This window comes from Ovis canadensis, chromosome 1 (assembly GCF_042477335.2).
Source record: "Ovis canadensis isolate MfBH-ARS-UI-01 breed Bighorn chromosome 1, ARS-UI_OviCan_v2, whole genome shotgun sequence".
NCBI lineage: Eukaryota > Metazoa > Chordata > Mammalia > Artiodactyla > Bovidae > Ovis > Ovis canadensis.
In genome coordinates this window covers 181,882,605-181,905,128 of record NC_091245.1, presented here as the reverse complement: position 1 = coordinate 181,905,128, position 22,524 = coordinate 181,882,605, and the positions used below count along the sequence as shown (strand labels likewise).

Below are 22,524 nucleotides of genomic sequence, written 5' to 3'. Positions count from 1 at the left end.
AGTATATCCCTTTAAAAGATAAATGCTCCTTGCTTTAAAATATAACAACCATACCATTACAGAACTTAGAAATGAACAATTCCTGAAATCTCCGAAAAGCCTTTTCACAGTTGGCTTGACTGAGTTAGGATTGGATTGATTTGTTTATGTGTCTCTTAAACTCTTTTAACCTGTAAACAGTTTCTCCTCCCTTCTTTGTCTTGCTGTATACTTGTCGAGACTGTCTTATAAATTGGTGACTAGGACCTCTGACAGGCATCTTCTCTCTTTCCACATACATGGTTCTTTTGGAATACTGGCGCATAGGCATACCTGCTTCTCAGTGGCCGTGGTACACTTTCCAGTTAGTGGATTGTTAAGGACTATAGTGTAAGTCATGGTTCTCAGCTGGTCCCCTCCAGGTTCCACATTCCAAGGGGTAGATACTACATCTAATCACAGCAAAAAATAGTGAAAAGAGTTAATTCTAGAAATTTGAAGGGTACGGCTTGTAATGGAATCAAAGACAGAGTTTTTGAGCTATTTAAATTTTTATCTGTGACCAGTTCTAACTTCCTTATAACTGTGTTATTCATTTAACATTAAAGAAGAGTAAAGTTATATCAGGCACTCTTCTTGCATGTGACATACACCTCATCTCTGATCCATTTACTTCTAAATTGTTGTCTATTAAAACATTTTTTCTTTTCTCTAGAAGATAAAATTAAAAGTGTATCATCAGTGGGCTTCTTTTTAAAGTTCCCAGTACCTACAAAGAGAAGTAAGGGTGTCCACTTATCAGAGACAAAACATTTCAGCACTCCCAAGGACGAGACCTTGAAAGACATTTGTCCTTAATGTAGCAATATGATCTGATCTCAACTTGTGGAGAAATCACATCAATGAGAAATCATACAATGTTAATGGCTTCTCTGCAGAGATCTTTAATCAAGGAGGGGGCAATGGAATATAAATAAACTATATAACCTTTTCTATATGAAGAAAGCTCTAGAAAAATCTATCTTTATGGCAAGATTTTGTAAAAATTCTATTTCTTTTGCTTAGCAACAACACAATGAGCAAAAACACACTTTGAACAGAAATACTGTGGTATTGGAGAAGACTCTTGAGAGTCTTGAGAAGACTCTCAGTGAGAGTCCCTTGGGCTGTAAGAAGATCAAACTAGTCAATCCTAAAGGAGATCAGTCCTGAATATTCATTAGGACTGATGCCGAAGCTGAAACTCCAATACTGTGGCCACCTGATGAGAAGAACTGATTCATTTGAAAAGACCCTGATGCTGGGAAAGATTGAAGGTGGGAGGAGAACGGGATGACAGAGGATGAGATGGTTGGATGGCATCACCAACCCTATGGACATGAATTTGAGTAAGCTTTGGGAGTTGGTGATGGACAGGGAAGCCTGGCATGCAGCAGTTCATGGGGTCACAAAGAGTCAGACACGACTGAGCATCTGAACTGAATTGAATATCTTTAGAACATAGCACCATATAACAAAGTTCATTTAACAAGCTAACACTAGGAAAATACAGGTAACAGCATCATGAACTCTATTTGAAGATCTAACTAAGTCACCTAGCACAACTGTTCTTGTTGTTATCTAGTTGTTAAGTCGTATCTGACTCCTTGTGACCCCATGGACTGTAGCTTGCCAGGCTCCTCTGTCCATGGGATTCCTCAGGCAAGAGTACTGGAGTGGGTTGCCATTTCCTTCTCCAGGGGATCTTTCTAACCCAGGGATCAAACCCAGGTCTCCTGCATTGCAAGCAGACTCTGAGCCACCTGGGAAGCCCTACCTAGCATAATGGACTTAGGCAATTAGTATATCTGGCTGCTGCACATCAATATCCTAAAACAGAAGCTTTTATCTAACCTATTACCCATCATCAAAGGAAAGGAAATAAGGCTTTATGATATATTCAATTTTATTTAACTTCTTTCAGTCAGCTAAGCCTAGGGATTTAATGAGGGATCCTGAAGCTGCCTGTTGCTTATCTTTTGCAGAAAAATTTTGCAAGTAAACTAAACAGGCAACATCTCAAATCATGGGATCTATAATACAGAATTTGTTTTAAAATGATTTATTTAGGTGTACAATAGATATACAATTAATTATAAAATACTTTGTAAAATATCACTTTGGTCATATGTCAGCCTGTTTCAAAAGAATTATACAAATAGTTCATTGTTAACCAGTGACTAAATTTAAAGATATCATTGAATTCTGCCGTTAAAACTGCACACTATTCAACAAAGCAATTATCAACAAAGATAAAAGTCTCTCTTTCACTTGTATTTTCATCAGTGTTACCAACAAGCCTATTGAATATCACGTGTCAGAATGTTACAACATTTTGGAATAGTCAAGTCCCCAAAACCTAAGTAAAGTTCATCATAATATAAAGAACAGATGAAGTTATGAGAAAAAATGGCAACAGTATACAAACAGACATATGAGGCATTTTGATAACAAAAAGTTGAAGTAATCAAAAGCAAAAATTGCAAAATAAATAATTCAAGAATCCTCTGATGTAATAAAATTTTAAAATTGGTGAATCTTCACACCCACTAGGATAACTATTATCACAAAAACCTGAAAATGAGAGGTTGGCTAAAATATGGAGAAATTGGAACATTTATGCAGTGTTGGTAGGACTATAAAATGATGCAGCCACTGTGGAAAACAATGGCAGTTCTTCAAAAAATTAAATACAGAATTACCGTATGATCCATTTCTACTTCTAGGTATTACCCAAAGGAACTAAGAGCAGGGATTCAAACACATACTTGTACATCAGTGTTCACAGCAGCAGCATCCACAATAACTAAAAAGTGGAAATAACTCAAAACTCCACTGATAAAGGAGTAGGTATACAAAATGTGGCATAAACATACAATGGTTTAGCATTTGTTCTTTAAAAGGAATGAGATGAAATCCATACTGCAATATGGATAAACCCTGAAGACATTATGCTAAGTGAAATAAGTAGTCACAAAGAAAGAAATACTGCAACTGTGGTGTTGGAGAAGACTCTTGAGAATCCCTTGGACTGCAAGGAGATCAAACCAGTCAATCCTAAAGGAAATCAATCCTGAAAATTCATTGGAGGGACTGAAGCTCAGGCTGAAGCTCCAATACTTCGGCCACCTGGTACAAAGAGCTGACCCATTAGAAAAGACCCTGATGGTGGTAAAGATTGAAGGCAAGAGAAGGGGATGATAGAGGATGAGACGGTTGGATGGCATTACCGACTCAATGGGCATGAGTTTGAGCAAGCTCCGGGAGACAGTGAAGGACAGAGAAGCCTGGCGTGCTGCACTCCATGGGGTCCCAAAGAGTCAGACAACTGCGTGACTGAACAACAGAAGCATAGTAAGATTCATGGAGGCAGAAAGTAGAATGGTGTTCATCAGGAGACGGGGAGAGGGGAAAATGGAGCGTTACTGTTCACCAGGGACAGAGTTTCAGTTTGGGGAAGATGGAAAGTTCCGGCGATGGTGATGGGTACAGAACGATGTGAACGTACTTAATGCCACTGAACTGCACATTTTAAAATTATTAAAATGGTAAGTTTTATGTTATGTGCAGAAATAATACCACAATAAAAAAGACTGGTGAATGCAGGTGATGGGTAGGTTTCATTATACTATTCGTGCAAATTTTCTAAAGATCTGCATTTTTCCAAATTAGAAAGTTGAATAAAAAGACTTAAAACTGAGCTTTACATTATAAAAATAGTGTCCTATAACCATAAACAAAGATTTTAAAGAATTCAAATTGTGATTTTTATTAAAAATTATTAAGAATAATTATCACTATTCTTAGTAATTTAAAATAAATTTTAATTATTAAAAAAACAGATCCAGAAGTAGCCATTTTAGTGCTAAAATTAGGTTAAATCCACAAATAACTGACCATACTATATTTTCCCATTAAACTCTTCATAGTTTAAAAAGAAGCCTTTGAAACCTGTTCTCAAGAAATGCAACTTTGACTACCAGATAACAAATTCAGAAGAGAACAGAATAGTGTGCAGTGATAAGCAGATTATCTCTTTGGGGGCAAACCTTCTGACTAATTCTAGGTCTAATGGCAACATGCCTATAACTATTTATACTTGTGATAAGCCAGAAGCCTTTGCTTCCCAAAGCCATTTATAGCATCAGATGGCAAACACAGTCATCCATACTGAAGCTAGATATGATATCAGACACCAAACGCAGCTGTGATTTTTTTAAAAAAAAGCCTTCATTTTGTACCAACGTGGAATAACATAGCTAGTTCCCTCTGGGCCTTTCCAGCCATAAAAATGGCAGTGCAATATCAACAGGCATCATCTTAGAAAATTAAGAGATATAAAATATCCAGCTCTTCTGGAATGGCAAATTCTCCAGGCAGACATGAATAGCAAGAACATACAAAATAGATTCAGAACAGATACAATATTAAACATGAGCTACTGAGTGAAAAGAAAGATTTATATCCCTCAGGTATTACATATTTTTAAAACTGGAAGAACAGGAAAAAAATTAATGATTTTTAAAAACATGACATTTAATATAATCACAAGACAATAGCTATCAATCAAAAATTGCTTTGCTACTCTACTATGAATAATAAGAAAAAATTACTTTTTTATATCTAGTCTGTATCAATGTTATAGCCTATGAATACGTAATTATGTTTACATAAAATTTCAAATAAAGGAATAACATCTAACGGTTAATAAAATGGTTAGATTATACATTATATTTAATTTGACTCTCTTTGACTATGTCAAATGACTCAGCTTATATGGATCTCTGCCACTGGTGTTTTCTAATTTTATATAGCAAGTTAAACCATATGCTCCCGAAGTTTCTAAGATATCTTGAAATATTTAGGATAAATTCAATTTCAGGTTGGCTATATGCTTGTTTGAGATGTTTACCAAAATAGAACTTTTAACACATAATCAATAAAATCTTTTTTATAACAACCTTCCTAATTGGAGTATTTTCATTAAGATAGACCATAGGCATTGCAACCTCAAGTCTCCACGAATTTGCAGAAAAAACACACATGTGTACCACTACCCAAATCAAGATAGAGAACTTTACCAGCATCCCAGAAGCTCCCTTCCAGTCTCTATCCACCCACAGCAGTCCCCACAGCAGTTAACTACTCTGCTGCTTTCATGTCTATAAATAAGTTTTACCTCGTTTTGAACTTTAAAGAAATCACAGTATGTACTATTTTATGTCTGACTTCTCTTGCTTAATACTATAGTACACCCATAAGATTTATATGTATTGTTAGCAGCAGTTGGTTTTTTTTTTTCCATCACCATAAGTATTCTTTTGTGTGAACATACATCTGTTAACATACATACATCCACATTACTGGTAGATATTTGGGCTGTTTTGAGTTTGGGGGCCGTTATAAATAATGCTGCTATGAACATGGCAGTACATATCTTTCAGAGTACACTGGGACCCATTTCTGAAGGTTATATGTATCTAGTAGATACCACCAAATCATTTTGCAAAGTGACTATACTAGTTCATACTCTACTAGAATCCAGTTGGCTTCCTAGGTGGCACTAGTGGTAAGGAACCCATCTGCAAATACAGGAGACACAGGGGTGCAGGTTTGATCTCTGGGTCAGGAAGATCCCTGGAAGAGGGCATGGCAACCCACTCCAGAATTCTTGCCTAGAGAATCCCATGGACAGAGGAGCCTGGCGGGCTACAGTCCATGGGGTCTCAAAGAGTTGGACACAACTGAAGCAACTTGGCATATATGCTCAGAATCCAACTATTCCACAATGGAATCCTTTTAAATGGGGCTCAACCCAATTGAACTGCTATATTAACAAATAAATGGAGTTTTAGTTCTCAAAGGGTCTGAACTTAATAGTAGGTAAGATCTGACTAACTGAAAAATTATACTATTTACATGTGATTTTACCCAAAACACCTAAACACTAGTTTCTACATCACCAAAATTAAATTGAAGCCTGTCTAATTTTTCCACTTGATAACATAAACTCTCTAAGGATAATAAAATTCTCCCACATTTATCATTAGATAAGAACACAAGACCAACCTATTATATTTCTAGAATTAGAAAATCTCTGCATAAAGCGTGAACTGGTGAACAGCAATTCAAACATTCTTTCAGCACTGATATGAAACACACGGTTGATATAAAGTCTTCCATGAAGGTCTTTCTCAAGAATGTTTTCTGGAGAAACAAAAAACACAGAACAAAAAGGGAAGACATCAAAGAAAGGTAATTTCAAGATTTCATTTTGTTTGTTTTAGGCACAAAATGGCTTTTAAAAGTGATTACAATGATCACAGCACATTACACGACACTATTAAAACTCTAAATTGGTATTATATTCATACATATTATGTATAACTATACATAAAAGTGAAAGTGAAAGTGAAGTCGCTCAGTTGTGCCAACTCTTTGCAACCCCAAGGACTGTAGCCTACCAGGCTCCTCAGTCCATGGGATTTTCCAGGCAATAGTACTGGAGTGGACTGCCATTTCCTTCTCCAGGGGATCTTCCCGACCCAGGGATTGAACCCGGGTCTCCCACATTTTAGACAGACGCTTAACCATCTGAGCCAAGTAGATAGTAATTAAACTATACATGATCAATAGTTCAGTTGTCAAATACCAAGATATAGAAATATTTAATTTGCATGATAGTAAACTCTCATAATATCATATATCATTCAAAAGAACAGTTCATGAATTTCTGTGTCATCCATGTGCAGCGGCCATGCTAACCTCTGTATCATTCCAATTTCAGTATATGTGCTGCCAAACCAAGCACTCAAAAAAATATTTTTAAAAAAGGAATCTTTCAAGAGTGACAAGGGACACATAGCAGGTCCTATTTCTGAATGTGCATACATATTAAGTAAATATTAAGACATTAATGGCTTTAATATCTGCTGTACTCACTATCTTACTAGTCTGAATAATGTTTCAAACTTGACTTAAAGTTCACTCCCCCAAGACAAGTATCACTGTATTTACAATCTGTTCTCAATACTACACATTAAAAGAAATCCTTCTGAAAGAGAAAAATAAATATCATATATTAACATATATATATGGAATCTAGAAAGATGGTACTGATGAACCTATTTGCAGGAAAGCAATGGAGACACAGGCATAGAGAACAGACTTGCGGAAATAGTGAGGAAGGAGAGGGTGGGACAAATGGAGAGAAGAAGATATACACTACCATATTTAAAAGAGATGCCAGTGGGAATTTGCTGTATGACTCAGGGAGCGCAAACTGGTGCTCTGAGACACCCTAGAGGGGTGGGGTGGGGTGGGTGGTGGGAGGGCAATTCAAGAGGGAGGGGACATATGTATACCTACAACAAACTCATGTTGATGTACAGCAAAAACCATCACAATATCGTAAAGTCATTATCCTCCAATTAAAATAAATTAATTTTAAAAATAAATATGTGTAAAAAATAATTTAATTAATCAAAAAAGAAATCCTTCTGAAAAGTATTCTTCAAAGCTAAATAAAGCCCAATGGAATACTATATTTTTTCTAAGAACCTGACAGCAATGTTGAAAACTCTTTTGTAGAAAATAAGGAAGCTCACCTCTCCTCATATTCCCTGGAAACACTACATGAAATAGCCCATGCATTCATGATGTTACCACATGTCAGGTATTGTGCTAAGCAACTTAGAGGTATTCACACATATTCTCACAGCAATCCTGTGAGGCAAGAGCTTTTCACATCTTCATCTCCATTGTACAGATGAGGAAACCGCAGCACTCGGAGAACTGCCAAAGCTCCATGGCTGGTCAGTGACTGAACTGAAACCTGAAATCACTCTAGCTGCAGAACACACACACTTAACCCTATTCTATAGTGCAAGAATTTAACTCCGAAGACTCTAAAGGAAATGGCGGGGCTGGGGGACATCTAGGAACAGGAGTCTGGTAGAATAAAGGAAATGGAGTAAAGCAATCCAGTTGAAATTTTAATGATTTCAGGACTGGGATTATTTATTGTTTTATGGATTATGCCCATCATTACAGAATGAAAACTGCGACAAAAGCTCCCCATAGCTCACAAATCAAGTTCTAAGAATTATGTGTTGAGCATCTGTCCACATTAAGCCACTGGAAGCAGTCAAAGTAAAAGGCAGTGGTCTAAGAAGCAGGAAAGAAAAATCCCTCCAGCTCTGCCTTCACTCCAGCTACTCCTCATGAAATGGTCTGTTCTCCCTGTTTTGTTATAGGTGCAGAGAAGTTAGGGATATAGTGGGTAGATATCAATTTACCTCCTTCCTGCAACAATACTGCGTGTAGACAAAAGCATGCACATGGTAGGCACTGCAATCTCAAGTAATGGCTCCTCTGGCATAGAAATTAATCACTGAAACCAGGCAATTTACTAAGGTTCTATGAGGTAACTTCCAAATTAGGCTTGAGAAATACCTTTTTCTGACACAGAAGTAATATATGTTCATTATGACGTCCCTGATAGCTCAGTTGGTAAAGAATCCGCCTGCAATGCAGGAGACCCTGGTTCGATTCCTGGGTCGGGAAGATCCACTGAAAAACAGATAGGCTACCCACTTCAGCATTCTTGGACTTCTCAGGTGGCTCAGCTGGTAAAGAATCCACCTGCAATGAGGGAGACCTTGCTTTGATCCCTGGGTTGGAAAGATCCCCTGGAGAAGGGAAAGGCTACCCACTCCAGTATTCTTGCCTGGAGAATTCCATGGACAGTCTAGTCCACGGGGTCTCAGAGACTCAGACATAACTGAGCGACTTTCACTTTAACTTCCAAGTTTATTGTAAAAATAATTCATACATTCACAAGAAAGCAAACAAGTATAGGTATTCTATGTATCCTGATCATCCCCTTCACAGAACTTATCCTGACTTGTAATTATATTTTTACTGACTTAGTGCCTTTTTATTGCCTCTTTCCTGCACTAGACTCTTAAGTTCTATGTGAGCAGGGATCATGTTGATTTCACCTAAGTACATTACGAGTTTGGCACATAAGTGTTATATAACCATTTTAGGTGACTGTGGAAAATACAAAAAAATCGTAAGTAAAGTAGCTCAGTCATGTCCGACTCTTTGAGAACCATGGACTATAGTCTACCAGGCTTCTCAGTCCATGGAATTTTCCAGGCAAGAGTACTGGAGTGGGCTGCCATTTTTTTGCAATGATATCTTTTAATTTTTTATTTTTTAATAATTTTAGAGGGACAATTAACTAAACTAGACTTTATTCCTATTTCTTCCAGTAATGTCTTTTTATGAACAAGAATCCAGCCCAAGGTACCATATTTGTACTTAGCTGTTATCATCTTAGTCTCCTCCAATCTATGACAGTCCCTCACTTTTTTCTTGTTTTTCAATGACCTAATACATTTGAAAGTACAGCTCAGGTATTATGTAGAACGTCCCCCAATTTGGGTTCACCTGAGGTTTTTTTCATGATTAGACCAGGGTTTGGATTTGGGGGACGAACACCACAGAGGTGAAGTACCCTTCTCCTCAAACTCAGGGGGTATACATAACAGCATTAACCTTGATTAATCTTGATCAATTGGTCAAGGTGGTATCTGGCAGGCTTTTCCACTCCAAAAGTATTATTTTCCTCTTTCCATATGCTATTCATTAGAAATGAGTCCCTAAGTTCAGCCCATCTCAAGGGGAGGAGAATTCAGCTCCACCTCCTGGAAGGGAAAAGATCTACATATATACTTCATTATTTGGAGCTCTGTAAGGAAGACTCCTGCTTTCTCCCCCATTTATATATTTATTCAACCATTGGTATCAGGATGGATTTACAAAGTCAGTTTATACTTTAGGTTATAATCCAGTACTGTCATTATTTATTTCGCTGCTCACACTTATTTTTTGTTTGGCCATTAGAAGTCTTTCAGGTTGATGCCTATGACCTTTTGACATGCCTCTTTTTTCTTTTTCAAGCACTTCTTTATATTCTTGCACTATATCTGGGCTCATTTTGTATATTCCCCACCCTAGCCCTTCCCAGGTGGCTCTAGTGGTAAAGAACCCACCTGCCAACGCAGGAGACATAAGAGACCTGGGTTCGATCCCTGGGTCAGGAAGATCTCCTGGAGGAGGGCATGGCAACCCACTCCAGTATTCTTGCCTGGAGAATCCCCTGGACAGAGGAGCTTGGCGGGCTACAGTCCATAGGGTCACAAAGAGTCAGACACAACTGAAGTGTGCACCGTAACCTTAAAAGCAGCCATTTCTCTAAGGAGTCCTGTAATTATTATTTTTCAAAAGCAAGTTTCCTTCCTTAAAGGTCACATTTAAGAAGGAAATAAATTGTATTCATAAAAGTATATCAATACAATGTCTTCATATTTCATTTAAACTCTACTGTTAGATAAAATGTTCTGTATCATGACTGATAAAAACATAACTTGTGGTATTACTACTAGAAATTAACAATAATACCTTTTGTATGCAAATTTGTTCAAGGAAGTAAGGATACAAAATAAACTATTTCCACCTGGGATTATTTATTTATTAAATTCATGGTACTTTAAAGCCTCCTATCTAAATAACATCATCAATCATATTGCTGGAGCATATTAAGCTAGCAGGTGGCATTTTAAATGGAGAAAGGAACACTGCTCAACTTAGTTCAGTTCAGTTCAGTTGCTCAGTCGTGTCCGACTCTTTGCAACCCCATGAATTGCAGCATGCCAGGCCTCCTATCCATCACCATCTCCCGGAGTTCACTGACTCATGTCCATCGAGTCGGTGATGCCATCCAGCCACCTCATCCTCTGTCATCCCCTTCTCCTCCTGCCACCAATCCCTCCCAGCATCAGAGTCTTTTCCAATGAGTCAACTCTTCGCATGAGGTGGCCAAAGTACTGGAGCTTCAGCTTTAGCATCATTCCTTCCAAAGAAATCCCAGGGTTGATCTCCTTCAGAATGGACTGGTTGGATCTCCTTGCAGTCCAAGGGACCATCAAGAGTCTTCTCCAACACCACAGTTCAAATGTATCAATTCTTCAGTGCTCAGCCTTCTTCACAGTCCAACTCTCACATCCATACATGACCACAGGAAAAACCATAGTCTTGACTAGACGGACCTTAGTTGGCAAAGTAATGTCTCTGCTTTTGAATATACTATCTAGGTTGGTCATAACTTTTCTTCCAAGGAATAAGCGTCTTTTAATTTCATGGCTGCAGTCACCATCTGCAGCAGGTGACTATTTCCAATAAAGAATAAATACTATTTCAAATATAACAGTTTAAAAGTAGCCAATGGAAAATGGTAGGAAAATTGAGACCAATAAATATAAGAAGGACCTTCGCATGAATAAAACTGAGACCACTGAGCACACACACAACATATGTTGGTAGTATTTTGAGTATGTGTGAAAACATACATTAGGCAGGTATGCAAGACAGGCAGATAATTTAGAGTTTAATTGAGTAACTAAAGAGACACAATTTGTTTTATCTCCCATTCTCTAAAAACTGGTGATCAGGGCTTCTATGCAATACAGAAACTACACCACTATTATTCTTTCTTTATTTGTAGATAAAGACACAGTTTATATGAGTGTTAATGTTACTCTTTAGGTAACTTATCATTAACGTGAATTGTATGGGAACTGAATGAGGATTTTTTTTTTAAGGATCATTCTTATAAAAGAGCAGATGAGAAAGAAAAAGAAAAAAAATCCTCATTTGGTTCTTTTATTGCATCAATTGAGATGATGCAATAAAATGATGATTTTGTTTTTTTTTTTCCTTCATTCTATTAAGGTGACAAATCACATTGATTAATTCTTGTTTGTTGACCCATTCTCAAATTCCAGGAACAAATCCCACTTGGTCATAGTGTATAACCCTTTTAATGTACTGCTTTGGTTTGCTCATATTTTGTTCAGGATATCTATGTCAATATTTGTAAAGGATATTTGTAATTTTCTTGTAGTGTCTTTGCCTGTCTTTAGTATCAGTGTAAAAATTTTCAAAATATATTCTGGATGCAAAAACAAACAAACAAAAATCCTCATTTTGGTGTCACTTATGTGTCTGGCCACTGGGTGCCAGAGCAGATCTTCCTACAGGAGAGGCTTGGCCAGGCAGGGATAACTAACTCACACAGCTACACACGCTGTTGTTGTTTAGTTGCTAGGTCATGTCCAACTCTTTTGCAACCCCATGGACTGTAGCCTGCCAGGCTCCTCCATCCATGGAATTTCCCAGGCACAAATGGTAAGGACGCTAAGAGAGTCTAGTCATTCTTGGTGCTTGATCCTTTCAAAAAACTTCCTCTCATTGATCTTTTCAAAAGAACACAACTGTCTTCTTGATACATTCTAATTTTTAAGAACCTGTTTATTTTTACGTATGTTTTTAAGAGTGTAGATTTAGTTTTCACCAAAGATACTTCAGTGTTTCCAAGCCAAGGTCGAACCTGATTTGGATTCGGTTTTCACAGATTTGGTTTGGTTTCAGATCTGGATTTGATTTTAGATTTGAACTGGATTTGATTTAGATTTGACATGGATTTAACTTTGGTTTTCATGGATTTAGTAAACAGCCTTCAGGGGTTTCCAAACCAGGTCTAAGCTGAACAGTAAGTGGACTAGCAAATACAGTCAATGTCAGACAGATCCAAACCACAATAATGTCCCCATCACCAACACTCTGGTAGGAATAGTAATATAACATGCTGGTACAAAAGAAGGTATAGCAAAACTCCACTGGCATTACTCTGCTTCCTGAAATTTGAAAGTAGTCAGCCAGTACCCTACCCTTCCTATTGTCTCCTCACTTCACTGACTTCAATGTCAGTAATCTTACAGCTAAAAGAAAAGAAAACTCCTTGAAGTGACCTTGAAATTTCATGACTTGATAAGCATGACAAGCCCCAGGTTATTGGTTATAACTTAAAGAAAGTAAAGAGAACATGATTTGCTCTAAAGTTTCCCTTAAGCAACTGATTTTTGTTTGTCCTGTATTTTCTACATTCAAAAAATGAAGATCAAGGCATCCAGTCCCATCACTTCATGGCAAATAGATGGGGAAACAATGGAAATAGTGACAGACTTTATTTTCTTGGGCTCCAAAATCACTGCAGATGGTGACTGCAGCCATGAAATTAAAAGACACTTACTCCTTGGAAGAAAAGCTATGACCAACTTAGACAGCATATTAAAAAGCAGAGACATTACTTTGCCAACAAAGGTCCATCTAGTCAAAGCTATGGTTTTTCCAGTAGTCATGTATGGATGTGAGAGTTGAACCATAAAGAAGGCTGTATGCCAAAGAATTGATGCTTTTGAACTGTGGTGTTGGAGAAGATTCTTGAGAGTCCCTTGGACCGCAAGGAGATCAAACCAGTCCATCCTAAAGGAAATCAATCCTGAATATTCATTAGAAGGACTGATACTGAAACTGAAGCTCCAGTACTTTGGCCACCTGATGCAAAGAGCCAACTCATTAGAAAAGACCCTGACACTGGGAAAGAATGAAGGCAGGAGAAGGGGATGACAGAGGATGAGATGGTTGGATGACATCACTGACTCAATGCACATGAGTTTGAGAAAGCTCCAGGAGATGGTGAAGGACAGGGAAGCCTGGTGTGCTTCAGTACACATGGTCGCAAAGAGTTGGACACGACTAAGTGACTGAACAACAACTACTTTTGAAATCTCTCTCTTCCCCTCTCTTTTTGTGGTTAAAGAAAAGTAAAATTTATAGCATTACACCATGCAGATTTTCATTATGATTTTTTAAAACTCAAACTGTATTAGACTTAAATGTAAGATCTGAAACTATAAAACTTCCAGAATAAAACATAAGCAAGTACATTCTTTGACATCTTTCTTAGCAGTATTTTTTATGTCTCTTCTAGCAAGATAAATAAAAGCAAAAATGAACAAATCAAACTAAAAAGCTTTTGCACAGTGAAGGAGATTATAATCAAAATGTAAAGGCTGCCTACTGAATGTCAGAAGATATTTGCAAATTATATATCTGATAAGGGGTTAATATCCAAAATATACAAAGGACAACTCAACAACTGAAAATTACCTGATTAAAAAAGGAAATGAGCAGAGGACCTGAATAGACATTTTTTCAAAGAAGACATACAGATGGCCAACAGGCACATGAAAAGATGCCCAGCATCATTAATCATCAGGGAAATACAAATCAAAACCACAATGAGGTACCATCTCACACCATCAGAATGTCTATTACCAAGAAGACAGCAAATAACAAGTATAGGTGAGAATGTGGAGAAAAGCGAACCTTAGTACACTGTTGGTGGGAATATAAACTGGTGCAGTCACTATGGAAAATATTAGGTAAGTTCCTCAAAAAATTAAAAAATAGAACTACCATAAAACCCACTAATTTCACTCCTAGGCATTTTCCTAGGTATTTATCTGATAAAAATGAAAACACTAATTCAAAAAGATATCTGTACCCCACTACGTTCACTGCAGCATTGTTACAATAGCAAAGACATGGAAGCAACCTAAGTGCGTATCAACAGATAGAAGGGATAAAGGCAATGTGGTATAGACACATACAATGGGATACTGTTGTTGTTTAGTTGCTAAGTCGTATCTGACTCTTTTGTGACCCCCTGGACTGTATGTAGCCCACCAGGTTCCTCTGCCCATGAGGTTTTCCCGGCAAGAATACTGGAGTGGGTTGCCATTTCCTTCTCCAGGGGATCTTCCCAACCCAGGGATAGAACCCACATCTCCTGCATTGCAGGTGGATTCTCTACCACTGAGCCATGTGTGGTAAAGGGAAGCCCCAAATGGAATATTACTCATCCATAAAAAAGGATGAAGTCTTGCCATTTCTGGCACAGACGGACCTAGAGGATACTATGCTTAGTGAAATAAACCAGACAAAGAAAGACATATACTGTATGATTCCACTTATATATGGAATCCAAAAAGCAGAACAATGAACACACATAGCAGAAACAGAGCCAAAGATACGGAGAACAAACGGCGGGTTGCCAGAAGGGGAGGAGGCAGGGGAAGGAGATAAACAGGTGTGTGAGGTTAAGAGGTACACATTTCAGATGCAAACGAGTCATGGGTAAAAAGGGAAAAAAAGTTGCTTTTCCGTTACTACTGCTCCATTTCCACTGACTCAATGCATGGGGTAATATAGGCTAAATGTGACGAAGATCTTCAAATTTCAGGCTTCTGAAAAGTGGTGACGGGTTAGATTTAGCAGCCCCTTTCCCCTGTTTCTTATTAACCCCCATCCTTTTTTGATTCTTTATAGAGTGAGACTGTATTTGGTACAAAAAAACAATTCTCAATCTGCACACACTTAATACAAAAGTAAACATTAAAAGACATAACTGAAATTTCACTTAAAATTTATAAGAAAGTCTTTACCTTCATCAACAGAATCTGAAGTGCTGCTTTTGTCCAGAGAAAGATACTCATTTTTATTCAACTCCAGTGATTTTGATGACCGTCTACTTAACCTCCTTTCTGAAGTTAGTGAAGGACTTTTGATCTGTTTCTCATTTTGGGGTTCCTCTTTCCCTAACCCCTAAAAGGCAAACAATGAGCTCTTTACTAATAAACACAGTTTGAAATGCTGCTTTTGAGAGCTTTGCTTGTTATGTTTATATGACATTTGGTCCATAAAATATTGATAGATAATATAGATCATCCCAAAGTCATCTTCTTATACACTAATGAACCATACATTTATGAAGAACATCATAAGGAAGAACTCACGGACAGTTAACAACATGTGGATCACTTAAGTCGAAGGGAAAGGGGAAAAAGGACAAAAATAATGGAGTGGTCAGTTCTTTGGGGTGTGCAAGGAAAGGAGCCAAACCCAATTAGTTTCCCCAGGCAATACCTGCCCCATCAACTCAAGGAAGAGAACTCACCCATCTCTCAAGACCAGTAACTAAAGGGAAAAGGGAAAGAAAACAGAGATATAAAAGTCACATCAGAGTACAGAGAGGGAGAGTAGATTAAAGGAGAAAGATTAAAGCAAATCCATAAGAATACAGTTGGATTTACTGTTACGGGACTAAGGGGTTGTACATTAAAATATATTCAATATATACTGCTATCCATACTTTCTGGAAATGGCTTAATAAAGATATATCAAATTATAAAGAAATTTCTGTAATAAATTTAATATTAGACCTAAAGTATGAATGCTTTTACTATGGTAGTAGTAGTCAAGTAGAAGAGTATGGTAATTAAGCTTACAAAATACAAACCATATGGCAGTGTACTTTCTTGCACTGTCTGCGTATAAGCAGATGAAAGACAGCAAAAGCATATAATCATTCTACCTCCTGCCCCGTGAGACCTTAGGGCAGCCCTGAACAACAGAAGCAACTCCAGGGAGGAGGAGCTCCAGGAAAGCAGAATAACAACTGGGACCTAGGACACCATTTATTAAAGTATTACACTATCCTAAGTCAGAGGATTGACTTTTCAATCAGAGATTACTGTCAAAATCAAGCCTTGATTTATTCAGGAGTTCCACACTACAAAGCAACATGCTTATTAGCTGACCTAGGACCTCTATAGATGCTAAGTAGAGTAAGCTTCCACACATATTTCTTTTTTTAATTAAGATTTAATTCCTATTTTAACAAACATGGACAGATACCTATAGGAAAAGCAACATCGCTATTTTTGAATGGTTAGCATCCAGATGATTTGTATTTCTTTGTATACTTTTCTATGTTTCCTGAATCTTTAAAGAGATTATTAATTTTGTAACATTAAAAACTTATTCTTAGGAAATTCTATTTCTAACTTTTTGTTATTACCAACCTTATTGGAAGTAAAAATGAAACAAAGTGACATGATATTTGATATCTGAGAATCTCACTGTACTTCTCCTCTTGAATGTAAAAGACAAAAAGGGACCAAACTTCTAGATTACTTGTATTCCATAAACTGAAAACATCTATCCTAAACATTAGTGAATATATAATCAAACTTAAAACATTAAATTACTCCTCTACATCCATTTCCTTTTCTTAGAGAAAGTATGACTTCCTTTAGGAACAAAACTAGAAGGGCCAATAGATTAACTATCTCGAGAACAGGTACAGAAGACATTGTCAAAGAAGCTGTAGGAAGGACTCAAGGAATGTTAATATTAATAGTTCTGAAAACCCAGCCTCAAAGTCAGATTTGTGTAAAGGGATAAGGGGACTGCAAGAGATCCCCTGTCCTGTTAAACCCCCAAACTCAGTGGCTTGTTCTTCTCAGTGAAAGCATACAAGGGGATTGGCATTCAGAATCACCTCCCTTACACAAGTAGTAAGTTCCTAAGTATCTCTTGATGAATGAGTTTTACGTGAAATCCACAACACAAAATCACACTGAGATAGATGCATGATGGTCGCCTGAAACAAGCTGAAAACTTGTGGGCCTTTTACATAATCTATTTCATTGTTTCCCAAACATTTATTCACAACAGATGCTGGGAGCTCCATGAGAGAAGGTATAAGGGATCCACTGATGGCCACACACAGATTCATCAACTATAACGTGTGCCATAGTTGCTTCAGTCATGTCCGACTCTTTGTGACCCTGTGGACTGTAGCCCTCCAGGCTCACCATCCATGGGATTCTCCAGGCAAGAATACTGGAGTGGGTTGCCATTTCCTTCTCCATTCAACTATAATAGATTATGGTTATTGAATACTTAATACGTGTCAAGGACTATTCAATGTACTTCCACATATATTAATTAATTTAGTCCTTACATTAAAATTCAAATGGGGTATTAGTGTCCTCATCTTATTGTTGAAAAAAGAAAGGCATAGAGAGGTTAAGTAATTAATTTATTTAAGGTCATATAGTTAGAAAGCAGCAGAGGTAGAGTTTGAAGTCAATGCTTTGATTTAAAATAAGAAATTCAGCAATGGCCCAAAATTTGCATCACCAATCAGAAGAACAAAAGCTGCACACTCTCATCACTTAGAATGTGGTTTCTAAGTGCCATCCTTCACTAAAATCGATGGCTCATTAGACAAGTAGCTGATACTAAGTCTGGGACTGAAAATATAAAAAATGTGCTTGGGACACATTATCGTACCAGAAAGAAAGGAAGCTGTCAAAAATAATTGATTATTTCAAAAGGACAGAGGAGCCAACTTGAAGGGGCTCCCATTGGCAGAGGGGACAATCTGAATATAAAAAGTAATAATAATGATGACTTTGATGATAGAAACTCACCAAAACTTTTTAAAAAATTGATAGGCTTATAATAATACTTGAAAAAATAAAGGAAGAAACTAGCTAGCTAAAGTGCAAGTCACTCAGTCGTGTCTGACTCTTTGCAACACTGTATAGTCCATGGAATTCTCCAGGCTAGAATACTGGAGTGGTAGCTTTTCCCTTTTCCAGGGAAACTTCCTGACCCACGGATCAAACCCAGGTCGCCCACATTGCAGGCGGATTCTTTACCAGCTGAGCCACAAGGGAAGCCCAAGAATACTGGAGTGGGTAGCCTATCCCTTCTCCAAGGGATCTTCCCGACCCAGGAATCAAACCAGGGTCTCCTGCATTGCAGGCGGATTCTTTACCAACTGAGCTATCAGGGAAACCCTAACTGGCTAACTAGCTATGAAAATTAACTGGATGTGTCTGATTCAGTGGGCTTCCCAGGTGGTGCTGGTGGTAAAGAACCCACCTGCCAATGCAGGAGATGTAAAAAGAGACATGGGTTTGATCTCTGGGAAGATCCCCTAAAGGAAATGGCAACCCATTTCTTGCCTGGAGAATCCCATGGACAGGGGAGCCTGGTGGGCTATAGTCCATAGCGTTGGAAAGAATGCGACACGACTAAGCAACTTAGCACGTACACCTGATTTAGTAGTTTAACAAGCGTTTGCTGTTACTCGAGCACGGTGCTCAGGGTTCTCACCTCCCCTTCAAAACTGATCCTTCCATTACATACACTATCTACTCTGAGAACAATTCTGCTATGAATTTTTCCACCTTATTTATTTTTAAAAATTGATAGGGGCTTTCCCCGTGGCTCAGTAGTAAAGAATTCCCGCAATGCAGGAGCTGCAGGAGATGTGGGTTTGATCCCTGGGTTGGGAAGATCTCCTGGAGGACAGCATGGCTGAAGAATACCCACTTCAGTACTCTTGCCTGGAGAATCCCAAGGTCAGAGGAGCCCAGCAGGGCTGGGAGTCCACAGGGTCACAAAGAGTCAGACAAAACTGAAACGACTTAGCATGCACGCATCCTCCTTACAGACTGATGTCCAGGAAACTGCCTGGTTAACTCTGCACCATATCCAGGTCTGAACAGAAACACGTATTATTCCCATGTAATCTCTGCTACTTAAAGGCTTAAAACTCTTGCCCTAAAATAAAAGAGCAGCCTCACATCTTAAGTGTTTAAATATTTGGTATACTATATTTTTATTTGATCTTCCATTATGATGAAAACATGGTAATATCAGATGGATTTTAAAAGGGAATCATATACCAACCCCTTTTGGTGAATTTCCTTCAACTGACTCTGATTCTGAAACCCGACTAATTGATTCATGGGTAAAACTGATTGACTTGGATAATTTTTCATCTCTCTCCCCACAGTCATCCAGGCTGCTTCTTCCTGGACTTCTGTAAGAAACAGAGCATAGAAACGTAAACAAGTTTACTTCTGAACAAACAAATGATTTAGTCTCCTCATTCAGGTCCTTTTCTATTATAAAGCATTTTGAAGACAATTTTTTTAAAGCAACAAATAAGCTTCCACCTATAACAAAGTTATTTTCATAACTCACATGCAAATTGATCTTACTGCTGAAAATAAAATATGCTTATGTAAGATTTTACAAACTTCAGAAACCATTTAAAAATGAACCAAATACAAATGGCCATAACAGCAACTAATACATTGAACACTGCTTGTTTAAGTTTTAGTTGTGAACAATGAAGATGCTTCGAAAGGGTCAAGGTAAACGTTTGAGTTGGATGCCAGATGGCACCAGGAGGCAGTTTTAGATCTCATCCCCTCCCTTCAGATTCAGTCCCAGCTGAGATAGCACATCTCTCTGAGAAGGGGAACCTCCTGACGTCTGAGCACAGAGCCCATCCATCAGTCCATGCTCTCCTCATTCCTGAGAACAAAAATTCCTAAGGTTAAAGGAGAAACTTCTCAAATGATCATAGGGACACAGACTACAATAAATGCCTTGGGGCTTGCTTTTCTTCTTTCAGGGAGGGGAAAAACAAAAAAAGGAAAGTGTATGAAATATAAAAGGAGCACAGAAGGATCTCATTTCCAGTGCTCAACTTCATTGAGCAATTAGTATTACTATTTGATCATTACTATATTTAGATGTAAAGCTCTTCTAAAATAAAGTAGCAGCCTGACATCTGAAGCCAAGTTATCCTGAGAAAGAAACAGAAAAGCCAGAAGAGTCTACACTACACTACTCCACTCAAGTAATACTTAGATCTACTCCCGGCCAGTAGAATGGCAGCACCTTGAGGGAACAGGAAAAACGGTTCCTAAAGACGAAACCACGAGCTGAGCGTCTATAGCTGAGGATTTTAAGGATGGAGGTGGATTGTGGAAAAATAAAAAAAGAGGAAGGAGAGTGAAGAAAAGACTGAAAGTGAAGAGAAAAAAGATGAAAGAGCAGAGGAAATAAAGGTCTGGAAAGGTGTGAGGCAGACACACTTCTCTCAGAGGTTGAAAGAACGGGAAAAGAGTAGCAGAGCAAACGAGGATCCTGCCACATCTTCTTCTAGAAAGCACTCAGCCACCCGAGGAAAAGCTGGCTGTTACGCTGTGGTACACTGCACAAAGCAGCAGATGCAAAATATTTACTCTTTCTGTCTTCAAAGACTAGAAACTTTTCAAGTCGGCAGGGACCTTGGAGATCACCTAGTTTAACTGCCTCCTTTCACAGAGGAATACACTGAGGATCAGAAAGGCTAAGCGATTTGCCTGAGTCTGCTCAGCTACTAGGTGGTAAAGTTAAGACTAGAATCCAGATCTTCTTTACCACCATCCAAGGCTCTCTGCATTATGTCAAGTGCTTTTCTACCCAACTCCAGTACCTGAGAGAGGCTAGTAAACTTTACAAGGAAAGTAGTCCAGTGGAAATTTTTAGCTTTACAGAAAACTAATATACATGTGTAACCCATGTTAAAAAAAAAAAAAGACTGCAAAATATTAGTGCTAAGCTGATACAATATAAATAGGATCAGTATAACTAGAAGACTATCTGGATATGTACACACATTGAGACTTCAAAAGCTTTCCATCTTAAGACTTACTTGCTATAGAATTTTTAAATAAATAATTTACCAAATTTTTCATTAAGTTTTAATTCATATACTATAAAATTCACCCAGTTTAAAGTGTATAATACAGTTATTTACTGCCATCACCACTTTTTAATTTTAGAACATTTTTATCACCCCAAAGGAAATCCTATATCCATTAGCAGTCACTTCCATTCTTCCTCTCCCCCAGTTCCTGGCAACTACTAACCTACTCTCTATTTGCATGGATTTACTGATTCTGGACTTCAATTCGTATAGGTGGAATCGTACAATATATGATCTTTTGTGACTGGCTCCTTTGACTTAGCATAATGCTTACTGCAGAATTTTCATGTATTATCCTGAGTTATTGGTATTGCTTTGATCTCAACTACCACTGGACAAAATGCACTTTCATTTGACAAGTTAATAAAAATGTCCACTCTTCCAAGTGAATTCCCATCAGTCAAAAATTGTCTCTCTCTACTCTGAATTTTTTCCACATTACCTATCGCTCTTTTTGGCCCTTATCATTTTCAACCCTCTATTACAAGTATTTGCATTTTCCATAGTGCTATAAGCTCTTTCATCAATGCATTCAAATATTTATTGAGTGCCAGCTACAAGTCAACATGACGCTAGGGTATCCTTGAGGAAAAGTCATATTATCTTTGTACCCTCAAAATATCTTCCAGCTGATTTACTTTATTGTTATATGTATTTTAGGTGGCATATTCCATATAGTCAAAGCTATGGTTTTTCCAGTAGTCATGTATGGATGTGAGAGTTGAACCATAAAGAAGGCTGAAAGTGAAAGTGAAGTCGCTCAGTCATGTCCGACTCTTTGCGACCCCATGGACTATAGCCCACCAGGCTCCTCCTTCCATGGGATTCTCCAGGCAAGAGTACTGGATTGGGTTGCCATTTCCTTCTCCAGGGGATCTTCCCAACCCAGAGAAAGAAGGCTGAGTGCCAAAGAATTGATGCTTTTGAACTGTGGTGCTGGAGAAGACTCTTAAAAGTTCCTTGGACAGCAAGGAGATCAAATCAGTCAATCCTAAAGGAAATATTCATTGGATATTCATTGGTATATTCATTGGAAGGACTGACGCTGAAGCTAAGGCTCCAATGCTTTGGGCCACCTGATGTGAAGAGCCAACTCATTAGAAAAGACCCTGATGCTGGGAAAGACTGAA

General features: G+C 38.0%; 1 protein-coding gene and 1 pseudogene across 5 annotated transcripts in view; both read right to left on the bottom strand.

The window, feature by feature from the left end:
* LOC138420678 (protein Aster-C-like) overlaps positions 1-22,524 on the bottom strand; it is a 42,629-nt gene that overhangs the window by 14,569 nt on the left and 5,536 nt on the right. For 3 of the 5 annotated variants that reach the window (XM_069554018.1, XM_069553998.1, XM_069554008.1), the window contains exons 3-6: positions 19,540-19,672; positions 15,435-15,594; positions 6,088-6,225; positions 313-431 (exon numbers count right to left, since the gene is read on the bottom strand). In XM_069554018.1, the coding sequence (XP_069410119.1) occupies positions 313-431; positions 6,088-6,225; positions 15,435-15,594; positions 19,540-19,672 (550 nt within the window). The remainder of the gene's footprint in view (positions 1-312; positions 432-6,087; positions 6,226-15,434; positions 15,595-19,539; positions 19,673-22,524) is intronic. The other 2 variants (XM_069554037.1, XM_069554027.1) reach the window with 1 other exon arrangement.
* On the bottom strand, positions 6,731-6,829 carry LOC138431572 (U6 spliceosomal RNA; annotated as a pseudogene).